The sequence below is a fragment of the Phalacrocorax aristotelis genome, chromosome 18 (assembly GCF_949628215.1).
Source record: "Phalacrocorax aristotelis chromosome 18, bGulAri2.1, whole genome shotgun sequence".
NCBI lineage: Eukaryota > Metazoa > Chordata > Aves > Suliformes > Phalacrocoracidae > Phalacrocorax > Phalacrocorax aristotelis.
The window spans coordinates 274,072-288,253 of NC_134293.1; the positions used below are offsets into that span (position 1 = coordinate 274,072).

General features: G+C 42.4%; 1 protein-coding gene across 6 annotated transcripts; it reads left to right on the top strand.

Moving 5' to 3' along the window:
* The first annotated feature begins 57 nt into the window (after positions 1 to 57).
* KCTD7 (potassium channel tetramerization domain containing 7) lies at positions 58 to 10,957 on the top strand. 6 transcript variants are annotated; one of them, XM_075113310.1, is made up of 6 exons: positions 130 to 220; positions 1,702 to 4,079; positions 4,205 to 4,397; positions 5,216 to 5,385; positions 7,097 to 7,275; positions 7,770 to 10,957. In XM_075113310.1, the coding sequence occupies exons 2-6, from the start codon at positions 4,009 to 4,011 to the stop codon at positions 8,144 to 8,146; spliced, it is 990 nt and encodes a 329-aa protein (XP_074969411.1). In that variant the 5' UTR covers positions 130 to 220; positions 1,702 to 4,008; the 3' UTR covers positions 8,147 to 10,957. The 6 variants fall into 6 exon arrangements, with proteins under 6 accessions (XP_074969415.1, XP_074969411.1, XP_074969412.1 ...); XM_075113311.1 differs by having other exon boundaries at positions 143 to 220; positions 1,587 to 4,079; XM_075113314.1 differs by lacking the exon at positions 1,702 to 4,079 and having other exon boundaries at positions 58 to 220.
* Positions 10,958 to 14,182: the final 3,225 nt, after the last annotated feature.

The following is a 14,182-nucleotide window of genomic DNA, read 5'->3' on the forward strand; positions in this document are numbered from 1 at the left end:
TCAGGCGAGGGGCGGGAAACGGCCCGCCGCGCTGAGCTGAGGCGTCGCCCGGCCCGGCCCGGCCCGGCCGCGGGGTGTCGGCCGGGCGCTCGGGGGCGGCCCTCTCCGGTGACCCCCGGCGGGGTGCGGAGCTGCTCCTGCCGGGGCCGCCGCCGGGCGCGGGAGCGGCAGCACCTCGGCCTGGGCCTGTCACAGCTCCCGCATCTGCAGGCGCTTTATGGTGAGCTCTGTTAACGTTTAGGCTGTCTGGAAGGACCTAGCAAGGGGCTAAGCGATAGTGCCTAATTAGTGCTTAATTCGCCGGGCACCTGGCTTATCCACACGTCCCGCTCAGTTTCTGAGTTCCCTTGGGACTCTGCTGCCCGGTCCACAAATGGGCGACGCCTCCGCACCTCACGGTGGTGAAGCTGGAAAGCTGCTTCAGGCTCATAAAAGCCTGTCCGTGCTGTGAAATTCCGCGTAAGGCGGCAACGGGTGCCTCCTGAGGCCTTGGTCCGCGGTGGCTGGGCAGCCTCCACCGCGCCCGGGAGCGTCGCTGGTGACTAAGCGTCCCGTCGCATCCTGCCATACGGCGCGTCTGATGCAAAAGTGTCCCTTTGTCGTACTCTGTGTTGTCCTGTGCTAACGACTGCAGGTGCTGAGTGCGTCCAGGATTTTGCAGTCACACGTATAATCCAGTTTAGGGCAGCTCAGGGATCCCTGCCCTTTTTCAGGATGGTTATTCGCTATTCTGACACAGATTTATTAGAATTAACTGGATATCCTGTCTTCGCTGCTTTATTCGCACAAACCTGTGATCACCTGAGTCTCTTTAAGAATGCTATGGAGAGACGGCTAAGTCACGTCTCATTCTGCGTCCTCAGAGGGACCCAGTTTCTCTTGAAGAAGGAAGAGCCTTTCTGACAATCTGGTTGGTATCTCCCCAAAACACGCGTGTTCCAATGTGTTGGCTTCGAATAGCAGATCGTGTAGGCCTGCTGTGGTAGATTCATACATCAGTACCTTGATAAAAAAGACTGACTGTATAATCGTTATGTCACTTTTTTATAGGTATATAACTTTTCCAACACCAGTGCAACCTCAGACGGTATTTTAAGAGAATGTTGTTTAAACCGATACAGAAAAGTTGAGGGAACAGCAGAGCTTTTTTGAATCATAGCATCAAGTACAACTCGATGCAGCTCTAGGGTTGCCCTAGGGAATGAAGCAAAACTTGCAGGCCCAGTTCATTAGTAAGCTTGCTTTGTTGTGTGTATGTGAGGCAGTATCTGAGCTGTCGATAAAGCTCTGGGAAGTAATCTCTGCCATTTAAATGACACGTAGCTTGTAAACTGGGAGGAGGTATTTCTGCTAGAGTTGGATGGTGCTGATGTATGGCTCAATTAAATATTTTACTGAGTAATCATTTTGTTTATTGGTGTTTTCTCCATATTTATCTGATGAGCTGGACCCAAACATATTTGAAAGTTAAAAGAATGCATTTCCTTAGTTTAAATAAACAAAACAAACCCTGTAACTTTAATTAGATATTTAATGGAGAAATATTTTTGTGCCTAGTTAATAATAATTTTTGTGCATGCTTTAAGTGCCAAGAAGAGGATATTCAGATGGATGCATATTCCTCATGAAATGCAGAGAACCGAAATGCAGAAGACTGTATGCCAGAAAGCTGGCCAGTGAGTAGCTTATGTTTTCTTTTAGGAAGACTGCTCCGGTCAGCATCCTGCGGCGTGGCTGCTCCGTGCCTGTGGATGAACAGGAAGTGAAGCAGGCCTAGAGAGGAACTTCACTTATCTTTTAATGAGCGTCAAAAAATGGGTTAAACTTGTCAACGATCAGTCTCTTCATTTTACTGGCACTAATCTTATTCTTGAAATACTGGACTAATTGTGGGCTGAGACCTTGCAAGCTAAACCTCACCCTTTAGGAGGTTGTTTTTTGTGACTGTTCCAATGGCAGAGATGGTTGTTACTCATGAGCATAACATAATGAACGTATGCTCTCTCATGATTTTTTCCTAAACCTTGGTGTCATGTTGAAGGAGGATTATGAAAGAGGAAGATGATTGCTTTTTCTCAAATCTCTACTTCTGTTGGGAAAGAGGACCTTTTTGGTACAGTGTCAGATGGATGAACTTACCCAAAGCGTGTTCTGTGGTCCATGATTCCGATACACATAATGGAGCTGAATTTTGTTTATTCAGACTACGCTCCATTTACATGAAATCTATGGGACCTTCTCGAAAAGAGTACACAATTAAGGATCACATTTTTGGTCAGTCTTGAGTTCTTTTCAACAGTTTTAAGAGGACTGGAAACAGAGCAGTGAAAGCGCTGGTGTCAGGTAACAGCACTGTAAGTAATACATGCACAGTAAATACAGGCTCACACTCAATTTTGACTATGTATCTTATAAATTAAGCTTCTGCAAGCTGTTTCGGGATGATAATTTGTTTACCTCCTTAAAGGAGTCCCTACTAAAATAACCTTTTATGTTGTATATGCTCTTTATCTGTGAGACATAGTTGACTTGTTTTGATAATTGATGTCAGAATAAATGTTGTTTCAGGACAAATACTAAAACTGTTAATAGGGTGTGGGCATTGAGGAGCCCTTCCATCCTTATATATCTGCCTGTGCAGCGTACTGTGGAGGAAAAATGATTATGAAGTGGAAGTCCATCTTTTGAATGGTAGAGAAGAGAAATTAAATACCTGCCTTGAGCTGAGGCAAACCTCTTAAGAAGCTGCAGTTTAAAAAGACATTTTCTGGAATCTCATGCTACTTAATCTAGGTTTGTTAGGATATTAAACAGGATCTAGGATTCGCCTCCAAATTTTGGTGGAAGAAGGCTATGTAGAGTCCCAGAGAATGGGGAGGTTTTTATCCCATTTCTAAAGAGTAGCGGTTTTGACCAGGAGCATCCCAGTTCTGCCTGGGTTCATTTGGAACTTGCAGCTTTTCCTTTAAGAGCTGAGATCTACAGACAGCCTGACGATGTGCATACTGACTGTATTAGTGGAATTAGTAAGGCAGAATAATTAATCACAGCTATTAAAATTTTATGTAATTTCTGCTTGTTGATTTTGATCGGAAGCAACCTTTATAAAACATTTATTTATTCAATAACTGAATGTACCAGATGTGCTTGTGCAAATATTCCTTCTCTTTTTATGTTTTATAGTGATTTGAGAGAAGGAGCTTGCAGGGTTAGAGCGCTAGATAAAGCCTCCAGTAGTATAATGTCTTTGTTAGGATGTTGTGATGCCACTGGAGACACCACAGCAGTCCTGTGAAGAGAGGTACTTCTTACGTAAGGATGCAATGCAAAGAGGACAGCGGGGTTTCTGGTCTTTCCTACTCTGCTCTTGGAATTATTATTTTTATAATGAGCTCATTGTTAGTCCGTCCTGTCTGCTGGCTTAAGGAGGACTGTGAAAGCACTGTAGTTATGTTGCTGTGCCTTTTTTCTATGTGGAAAAGGAAACTGATAATTAGCGGTAAATGCACAAGATAATAGGCGCAGTCAAGTGCAGGCGTATCAGCGGTGTGCGTTTGCGTCCTGTCCAGTACCAAGTGGTGCAGTGCGCAGGAAGACGTCCCTCTTCTCTCTCTGGTTGGAAAGCTCGATTCTCACAGTTCACAGGAAGTGCTAGAACTGAAGAGGGAGCCTGTATGGTGCCTGTCACTGTCCGTGGCAGGGTCTGATCCGCTTTTGCAGCTGAAGGTGATAGACTGGGAGCTTGGTGGAGCAGGAGTCCAGGGTGTTGCACAGCGCGCGGGGCCAATGAGAGCGTGCATTTCAGGATGTGCTGCGGCAGATGGCCTATTGCGGCGGGCGGGGTGGAACGGCAGCCACCCAAATTCATCCAGCAGATGACATTTTGCTGCAGGAGCGTGGCGGAGCCAATCATGCACTGCACCACGCAGCCAATGGACGCCGGTCTCTTACCCAGCCACTGGCAGGGGCTCTGTGACTGTCGGACCTTGGTGCGGCTCTGCAAACTGCATGCCTGCAGACAGCCCTCTCCCAGTTTATTTCTCAGCACAACAGTCATCCTTGCTGCGATTCGTTTCCCTGTAATAACAATGCCATTGTAAATTACCCGTGTAAAGCTGTGGAGTGACGTGCCTTGCCTGCCACGTGATCTTCTGCAGCTGGTGGGGAGAGCGCCTAAGGAATTTGGGTCTTGTTTCCCATTTAGCACTGCCACGGCTGCCTACCCAGCAGACCTGCTTACGAGAGCCAGAGGGATGGTGGTAGTTACAGGGCAGAACAAAGTGAGTGGAAACCCGGATGATGCCATGTCGAGCTCAGATGCAGAGGATGATTTCCAAGAGCCAGCCACTCCTACTGCAACCCAGGCAGGACAAGCACTACCTCTGCTGCCTCAGCAGGTAAGAGCTCTCTGGTGCTGGTCATCTGATAAGGTCCAGTTATTGCAGCATGTACTGCTCGGGCGGCAAAGAACTCCGGACTTTTTCCTTGGAGTATTTATGGATATCCAGTTCAGTTTCCATCAGCAGCTAAATGACTGAATAAAACTAAGTCTCTTGAATTTGACTTCAGTAGCTTGGCAGCATTACTCAGAATTTCCATCCATGTTCGGACTTGACACATACAATTAAGTTTTTATTCTGGTACTGAGGCGTCTTAAGGTGTGATACTAAGATTTTAGGCCTGCTGTAAACCTAATGTAAATACAGAATCACTGTTTTTTTCAGCGTATGGTGCGGTATGGTATGGCATAGTATAGTATGGTAGTGTTAAGGAACCGGTAGAGTAGCAACTGAGTGCAACTCCCCAGGTTGGCCTGAGGCTTCCTACCTTTATTTTGTGTGTGTGTGTGTGTATGGAAGAGGAGCCAGGGGTGTTGGTTTTGTTCTTTCTTTCCCCAAAAGAGCCAAGAGGAGGCATTCATGCTTTTAATGAGTATCTGGTTTTAAAGCTGAATTATTACTGCTGTTTCAGGTTTCCAACTAAAATGAAAGCATTCACTGATTGCACCCAGAAGCCAGCCAAAGTATTCAAGGTATTAACCCTTAAACCTTGCTGTTCTGTGGCAACAGGTCAGGAGAGAAGCATTGGTCGGGCCACATTACGTCGCAGTGGCAAAGACTGTACACCACGTCTCCTAGAAGTTGTAACCCTGTTGGCCTGAACGTGTCTGCCGAGGCGTAGAGGCTTGTTTCTGATGATGTGGTTGCTTTTGCAGTTCCCAGAAGTTGTGCCGCTAAACGTAGGAGGCATGTATTTTACAACAAGACTGTCAACACTGAGACGTTATGAGGACACAATGTTGGCGGCTATGTTCAGTGGAAGACACTATATTCCAACAGATCCCGAAGGCAGATACTTTATTGACAGAGATGGAACCTACTTTGGGTAGGTACAGTGTCCTCAGTAGTACACTTTAAAAGTCGTTACTGAAGAAAATTATTTTTAAAGAAAAAAAAGTTTTAACTTCTTTTTTTTTCCTTCTAGTTAAATCATATTTGTGTAGTAGGTAAATGTGACTGGCTGGCATCCACGCCTTCAAAACATCTCAAAAGGAGGGTATATTGCAATTAAAAAACTATTTGTTTTTCATTCTTAAGGACTTAAGTTTTACAATAGGAAAAGAGAAACAAATTATGTTTTGAATTTGTGGATTGTCTCTTCCAGGGTACCTCCCTTCAAGGTATCAAGTTGTTTTGATGTTTTAAAAAAGAATGTATTTGGCACTGCTTTTCATATGAAGCTCTTTTGTACAACACAGCTTTTTTAATTGTTATTACAGTATTTATGATAAAGAGGGAATGGAAGGAATTCATCTAGGTTTCTAAAACAGCTGAAAGTATGATTTCTGTGTTTAAATAGGATATAACGTCACTGGTAAAAAAGGATGAGCCTCAAAATTTTTTTTTTTAATTATTATTTCTGCCGGTCATGCCATATTCCTTCACCTTCAGGATTCCTTTTTATGTGTTTATCTTTTGTTTTATTTTTAATTAAACTAATCACGATCTTATTAATACTCTGTTTGAATTGTTGTGAGAATTCTAGAAAAGATAAGCAGTATTCATGGGTTAATGTTCATAGGTTGAGATCTGTGCCCAAAGCACACTTTGCAATTTAACTTACATTTCTTGTTTCTCCTTTGTAGGCATTTCCTTAATCTCTTCAATGGAGGAGGACTGAATTATTTGCAAAGGGCATTTGGGCTGTACTATAATTGGGGACAGGAATAGACTAGGCCACTATAGTTATTGGAAAATAATTGTTTCTTTACACTTGGCAGTTTGAAGGTGCCTGGCACTTTGTTGGAAAGTCACTTCATTTGTGATGTTATCAATCTGAATTGAAAATAGAGCTGGCACAGAGAGAGAAGTGAGCGCTTGCTGTATTTGTTGACATTCTAATGAAGATTGCATTAACGCTTGTTTTATTTGATCTGGTCAATAATAGTTTTGTTGGTTAATGTTTACAAAGGGATTTCTTGTTAAAAATCTTGTGGCTTAACGGTGTTTCAGAACTACAAGGAAACATTCTCTCATTTTTATTGTTTTTATTATTATTGTATTTTTATTTTTTATTGTTATTTTTATTTATACTACAAGTGTATATGACCCTAATCCTGTGAAGAGAACACCTCCTTTGCAAATATACCATCCCTTCAGCTAGAATCCTGGTTCTGTGTGGGATAGAACGTCCACGTGTATGATTCTCCAGGAGAATGGAAAAGATTATTTTGTCACAGACCTAAAGTTGAAGTACAGTGACTACGATCTCTTCCCCGTGGAATACTGTGTCCTCTTCTATTTTAAGTGGTACTCCACCTTGAGCTTTTTGTTTAAAATATGGGGGCATTTTTTGGAATGAGTTTTGACATTAACAGAGGCAAAATGTGGAAATGATGGCCTGGAAATTTGAACATGGCAAATGTTTTTAAAACATACGTTGGAAAAATGACTAACTTGTTTCAGTTACTGTCTAAGCGAAAGGATATTTATCTCAACAGAATAAACAATGAATATCCAGCGTTTTATCTCCCTTCCCACCTGCAGTAGTTCTGGTGGAAACTTGTTACTCTAACAGTATTTCTGCCCTTTTTTAGAGACATACTTAACTTTCTACGATCTGGTGACCTGCCACCAAGAGAACGAGTGAGGCCAGTTTACAAGGAAGCTCAGTATTATTCCATAGGGCCATTGCTAGACAACCTAGAGGATATCCAGCCTCTTAAAGGAGAAAAAGTTAGACAAGCTTTCCTGGGCCTAATGCCATATTACAAAGGTAAATAAACAAAGTAGTATTGACTGCTCCTTCTAGCGTGATTCAAGTAGTATACAAGGTGCTTTCAGGTCTGATTCCATTGTATTTGAGAAGTTTATTATGCACCTTTCATGCTCCTTAGATCTTTGAGGTCTCCATGTCAGAATTGTTCTGCTGTATCCAAGGATGTGCATTTTTATGATGTCTTAAAAGGGAGCAAGATCTAGGCCATAACATGCAAGGGTTATTAAATGAGAAGGTTTCTCTGCCTCTGCATTTGTTCTGTTAGGACCTGCAACTGAGTAAACTTCGGCATATAGTAAGGACACCAAGTGCACGAGAAAACTGAGATCGATTTAATTGCTATATAGCTACATGCAGCCTCCCACTGCTGTCAATATTATGTTAGGAATAACTTGTTAAGCACTGCAGTAATATGTTTCGCATGAAATAATTGCATTTGTCTTCTTTCATTAGGTGCTTCATTGTTATTTTCATCTTGGTTTTTTTCCTAGATCATTTGGAACGGATAATTGAAATAGCAAAGCTTAGAGCCATGCAAAGAAAAGCAAGATTTGCAAAATTGAAGGTCTGTGTCTTCAAAGAAGAGATGCCCATCACTCCCTATGAATGCCCACATTTCAATTCTTTACGTTTTGAAAGGAGTGAAAGTGACACAAAGCTATTTGAGCATCATTGTGAAGTAGATGTATCTTTTGGCCCCTGGGAGGCTGTGGCTGATGTCTATGATCTTCTGCACTGTATTGTGACAGACCTGTCTGACAGAGGGATAACTGTGGATCACCAGTGTATTGGGGTGTGTGATAAACACCTGATAAACCACTATTACTGCAAGCGTCCTATCTATGAATTCAAAATTACTTGGTGGTGAGTTATTTTGTTCGGAATGTGCAGGGGAGAAGACGACTTCTAGACGACAAGTGCTTTCAATGTTTTTGCAACGTGTCTCTGGAAATGCATTGCTGCTAACGTATATTGGAATCCGTCTGCTGACATGTTGGCTAACGCTTAGCTGCTCAGCAAAAGGGAACCTGTTACAGAGGTGGGAAAACCTCTGAAATCTTGAAAAACCAGCCTGAAACAAGACTGTTGGCTCAGGTACCTTAACGAGGCACAAAACAAAATCACCTCACGGAAATTGTGGAGAGGAGCGTCTGTCATCTTCTAAAAGGTGCCACCTACCATGTGGCTTTAGTATCATAGTCTGCAAAATAGATATTGCAGATCTCAGCTGCATTATTATAAAGCTGGGGTGCTGATAATGCTGACATGACGTGGTTGAATTTTACCCTCTTAGAAATGGTTTTAGTCACTACTTAAACTTAACCACTGTATAAAATCGAATAACACCCAGCAGAGAGATTCTGGAAATGTAATTTTGAGGCAATAGATAATTTTAAAAAAATTAGGAGTATTCCCTATATATCATTAATTGTTGTCATGATTAAGCTCTATTTCTTTTTTAATTAAGGATCTGCGTTATGAATTACAGTATTATATTTCAATTATTTCTATTGTTATAAGAAGGAATAGCAGATTTGGAATATATTCCTTAATGCTTTTAGGAATAATAACGGTTTGTGGAAGACTTGTGCCTGTTTTTAGCCTTAGAAATTCTAAATGTTTACAGTATCTACAAAAAAAGAAGCTCTACAGAATCAGGTCATTTACAAAGGCTTTTGGTAAATGAGAAAATGCTATATGTATGTTCCTATTAGCAGAAGTAAGAGGAATATTTAATGTATATTATTTTATTACTGACTCTTTTTACATTCTGTGATATTAAACTTTGTTCTAGAGTTCGAGTCAAATGATGTTACTGGACAAGTGCTTCCTTCACCTCACCTTCAGACAGTTAAGCCTCATTTTTAACATTCTTGTTGACCCTTGTGTAATATAAGGAAAAAAAGGTCAACCTTTATATTAAAAAATTTCTGCAATTATAAACCAATATATCTGGGTAGTAAATTTCTTTCTACACTGAAAGAGGCAGCCATTGCAGAATCATAGTCTTTCCAGAAGGGAATTGTTGCACTTCTGACATTAGTAGCCACAACCCGAAGTTGAATTACTTTATGTCCAAGACTGAAAGGTAGATCTAAACATCTGAAGGTAGCACTGTTTTGTGAGGTACAGAAAGCTCAAGTTTTTTTCTAAAAGACCCCGCTTGAGGTGGCCTCAGAATAATCTTAAAGAGAGAGGGAAAGTAAATGTTTGCACATTGCATTCCATTGGATTAGTTAATCCAAGAACATTGCTTTTTTAAACTTTTGACCAAAACACTGAAGACACACGTTAATTTGTAATTAAAATTCTCAGTTACTTGAGGTAATTTTTAGAATAATTCTAAGAACTTCATGATCTAATTGTCTTGCAAAAGAGGCAAATTATTTGCATTGTCACACTTTTATGTATTTAATTTAGGAATTTTTAGTAAATTGTCTCTCTGAGATGGGGGCATATAGCTCTAATGATCCCTTTTCAAGTGTTTACTTACCGAGGATCATTGTCAAGTGCTGAGTTTCAAGTCCAGAACTTAAATTTTGAAATGGGGGGAAGGAGGAAGTTAGGTGCGTTTGGATCTTATTTGAAGTTTGTTTAAATGGTTTTTTTAAATATTGGCCTTTGTGTTACAAGTTGCGGTGTTGGACAACCCAAATTTAAAAGTCAAACTGAGACTAGCAAAGCTTCCCTAAAATGAGAGGAAGCTTGTATGGTTTCTTTGCTGCTCTGCTGGCTTCATATTTTTTCCACAGGAAACTTTAAACTGCAAACCACAATTTCTAATAAAATGACATATGATGTTAAAGCTGAGGCTTACAAAGTTTTGGCTGCTTGTACACTTCAGGCATTTAAGTTCAGGATTTTCAGCATCAGTTGATTTAGAGACTACAACGACAACTGCAGTTTTACTGGGTTATTTGGTGGGTTTTGCCACTTCCCATATACATGTTTACATGGGACATAACTCTGGTTTGAATTTCAGCACTACTTGCAGAAACGGAACACAGTCTGATTTAACAGTATGTTTTTTGGTTTGGCTTTAAGAATTTTTCCGCTGTTATTTTAGAGAAGCTACGATGACAAAATTCCTGTTTCGATCGTGTTTGCTATTTCTTAATATGCACACACTGGTATTTTATAACCTTTTCCTGTTTATTGCTTAAATAAGTAGAGACGACTACCTAACCAAAAAGATGAAAACTAAAATCTTGGTCTGTATCACCTGTATCTTAACTGAAGCTTTCATCCTTCAGATCCTCCAGCAGACAGCAAATGTTAAGTGCAATATTGAAAAAGAAAACACGGATTTGAGGCGACATGCGAACAGATTAAACACATCCATTCTGTGTTGTGATTTGTGCAAGTTAACGATATTGTTATTGACTACTCTTGTTCTAAGCAGTCTTTGTTTACAATGACGTAGATGATATCGCCTAGTGTGTATTCATTTTTTGACAGAAGTAGAAGAGTTGAGCAGGTGGATGTTGGGCAGTATAAGAACTGGTTTGTATAACATTATTGACTTTTCTTGGCATATAGCGTAATTTTTGAAATTCTGCATTTGCAACAAAAATGAGTAGCTGATCTACTAAATCCATGTTTAAGATGATTGATGTTTTTGTATATCATGAATGCTTTATAATTGTCTAATTAAACTAAATGCCAATGCTTTTTTTTTCCTTCAGGATTCTTCTTTATATCTGGCTAGGCCAGAGGTTTGCTAGAACATATTTACCTCTTTCTCTGTGGTTCTCCTGCTTGGCTTTTTTGCCACTTTATCATCTACGTAGCTGCTTCTCTAACCCCCCACTCCCAGACCCCCTGTGTTTGCGAGCCGACGCTGTAGACAAGTTGGCCATAGTAAATGGTCTCCTGTCACCAATACAGTGATGCTGTGAAAATCACGTTTGCAGATCATTAGAGGGACGATGCACGTCAGTCCGTGTAGCTCACTCAATTTGAAGGAAAGACATTTTTCATGTCGTGTTCTGAGACAGGCTACGTGCCACTTTTGGTTCCAAATGGATACACAGGAACACGTGTGTTAGAATCAACTCCTTCCCTCCTCCCCCAAGAAGAAGCCTCAAGTATTTTCAAAGCACAGATTGCATTTCTGCATTGCAGTGATTACTCTGGTTTTTATGAATACTGGGGGTAATGGTGGGATAGTTATTTAAAAAGTAGAATTTTTGGCTGTTTTTTTAGGTTGCTGTGTGTCTGAGCAAAACCGAAACGGGACTAATCTTTTTAACATCTATATATGCATTGTCCGGTGGTTTTTAACAGGGAGCAAAGGGAGGTTTTACCATCAGGACTCATACTAAGTGACTTGGCCAATTTCACAGCACATTAAATGTTTCTGCATCTGCTTTACACTTGTAGAACAGGAAGGATACCTACTTGTCTTTATAAAGCACTCAAAAATTAAAAGATACGTATGTGCAGCATCCACTTAATGACTGTTGATTTCAAGAGTTTAAAAAAACATTTAAAATAACATAACTTTTCAACTTGGTGCGGGCTTCTTAACTTGAATATCACAGCACTCTACGTAGTAATCAGAAATGCCCATTGTAGAACCTCCGTCCTTGGAGGAAAGTGACAGCGCCAGCATCTTTGATCGGGGAAGCCTTTGAGCCGTGAGCGAATTCTTTCATCCTCGTGGTGCATGTTTCTTCTGAGACGCTGGATTTTTTTTTTTTTTAAAGCTAATTTTGACCAAAACCTATAACAAGGGATCAGTTTCTGCACTGATGAGGGTGTGGGTTCTTTTGTTTTGGGGGTTTTCAGGTCTCAGTTATCTGAATGGCAAAAGCAGTAAGTTATTGCAGCAGCAAGTTCTGCACACCCCCCTTTGGATGGATTTTTTTTTTTTAAGTTTTAGGAAGTGTGCCTGGGAGACACATCATGATGTAATATATGCAAGTACCTGAATTTGTTAGTGTATTCTTGAGATTTTGTTGTTGTTCAGCTGTGTAATACTCTTTCCTGAAACTAGCATGAGAGGCAAGGGTTGGGTTCCACGCTGGTTTTCTGACAAGCCTGCTTATGCCTTACACACCCCCTGCCCGCATTTTGTAACATCGCTCATCCCAGAGGCGGTCAGTGCGTGAAAAAGTCGTTAGGGGAAAATCAAGAATCGTCCCTGATTCTCGGCAGCGAGTCCGTTAAGAGGATCTGTACTCGTTAATCCAGTGCAGGCTCCGGTCTCCGGCGCCGCCAGGTGCCCACGGCTTCGGCAGTGTTAGAGCAGTGTTGGGGCTGGGCCTGGCTGTCACGAGTCCTGAGGCCGAAGTCAGAGGCGTCTGCCATGCGAGACGTACTGGTTTGCGCAACCACATGATCTGGCCTTACTGAGGTAATCGCTAAAATTCCAGCAGACTCTGAATCATGTTAGTATTTTAAACTCTTCTGAACAGTAGCTTTGTTAAACCCTCATCTGTTTTGAGCCAGGTTGTTCCAATGTCCGTGTGTGAAAGACAGAGAGGGTGGCCAGATTGTACTTACGGTTCTCGGGATGTCTCTGTTTCCCGTGTGGAACCTGAAGCTGAGGGAGGTTGCTGATTGCTGCCCCCAGCACTGAGTACAGCCTGTTTCAGATGCATCCTGTGCATCGAGCACGGGCCGGTTTCTGCGAGTATGAAAGTGGGAGGGAATTATTTCTGCAGCGTGTTTCCCCAGGGACAGTCCTCACCGGCAGCGGAGGAGGGCCTCGGCGAGATCCTGACCCACGCCCCCCACATCTCCGTTTGTCCGATGGAGCGCAAGAGGCGTTGAGGAGGCGAGGTGTCCTGCCTGGCGTTTCACAGAGCGGTGACGCTGCGACTGGATGCCCCCTCAGAACTCGCCTCTCTCTAAGCTTTAGGAGCTGCAGCTCTGTGCAGGCAGTGCCTCACTTCTCCCTGCCGCACCCTCGAATCTGTCTGCAAGGTGAATGCTTAGTCTGTTTTAAACCGAAGGGATTATGTTAACGTTACAATACGGTGACTGACGGTTGCTAAAGAAGCGGTGAAGGTCTTATTACTGACAAAAATACCTGAATAAATGGATGAAAAAACCCCTTGTTTATAGCACAATCACTTTACTTTCACTCTTCTGCTTTTTTTTTTTTTCTAACGACCATTAAGAAAAGTAAACTTGTTTCTTTTAAGGGCTTACATCTGTTTCATAGTAATGTGTTTTCAGGCTAAGTACCTGCATTTTGGGGTTTGAGGGCCTTGTTTATTGCTTGCTACGAGCTGAAGGATAAGTGCTTGATCTCTCACCTGTTTGCTTTTTTCCTTAAAATAATGACTGATAGAAAATCATGACGTTTAATTCTATCTTCATTTGGCATTTGCAACCTTCCTGCCCAGCTTTATTCTCACTGCTCCTTCCTGACTGCAGGTGACCCGATGAGGAAGATGGTGGGAGCACCAGCAGGGAAGGTCTCGTGTCAGAGCGTGGTTGCATGGCAGAGCGTTCCTGCCGTTTCACCCCAGCTCCGGTGCTGTGAGAGGTGGAGAGGGGCTCGTCCCCGTTTACGGGGGCTCAGGCAGAGGGGCCAGCCTGCCGCGAAGCCCAGCTAACCTCGGCGGCGTTCGTCCCTTTCCTGTGTACGTTCCTTGCGCTGCGGTGCCTCGAGTGAGGCGGGTGGGAAACCCAGCGGCTGTGGCCTGCGCTGGGAAGGGCGGCGGTGACGGGCGAGGCGGCTGCGGGGCCACGCTGCTTCCATCACGGCATCGTTCTTTAGAGGCCTGAGGACCTTTACACCACAGCTTATGCATTCGACCTTTCTTTTCTGCGCGGCAGAGCACTGTAATAAACTGTGGGGCGCAGCTGCCTGACAGGTGAGAGGAGACCACGGGGCAAAGAATGTACAAAGCTGATCTCTCAACTCATCGTACATCTCTGGGACATGACA

Excerpts from the sequence above, each read along its gene's own strand:
- KCTD7 (XM_075113310.1), top strand. The coding sequence starts at position 4,009 with ATGCCTGCAGACAGCCCTCTCCCAGTTTATTTCTCAGCACAACAGTCA. Across the intron at positions 4,080-4,204 it reads TTGCTGCGATTCGTTTCCCT|CACTGCCACGGCTGCCTACC; the intron begins GTAATAACAATG and ends TTTCCCATTTAG. Across the intron at positions 4,398-5,215 it reads TACCTCTGCTGCCTCAGCAG|TTCCCAGAAGTTGTGCCGCT; the intron begins GTAAGAGCTCTC and ends TTGCTTTTGCAG.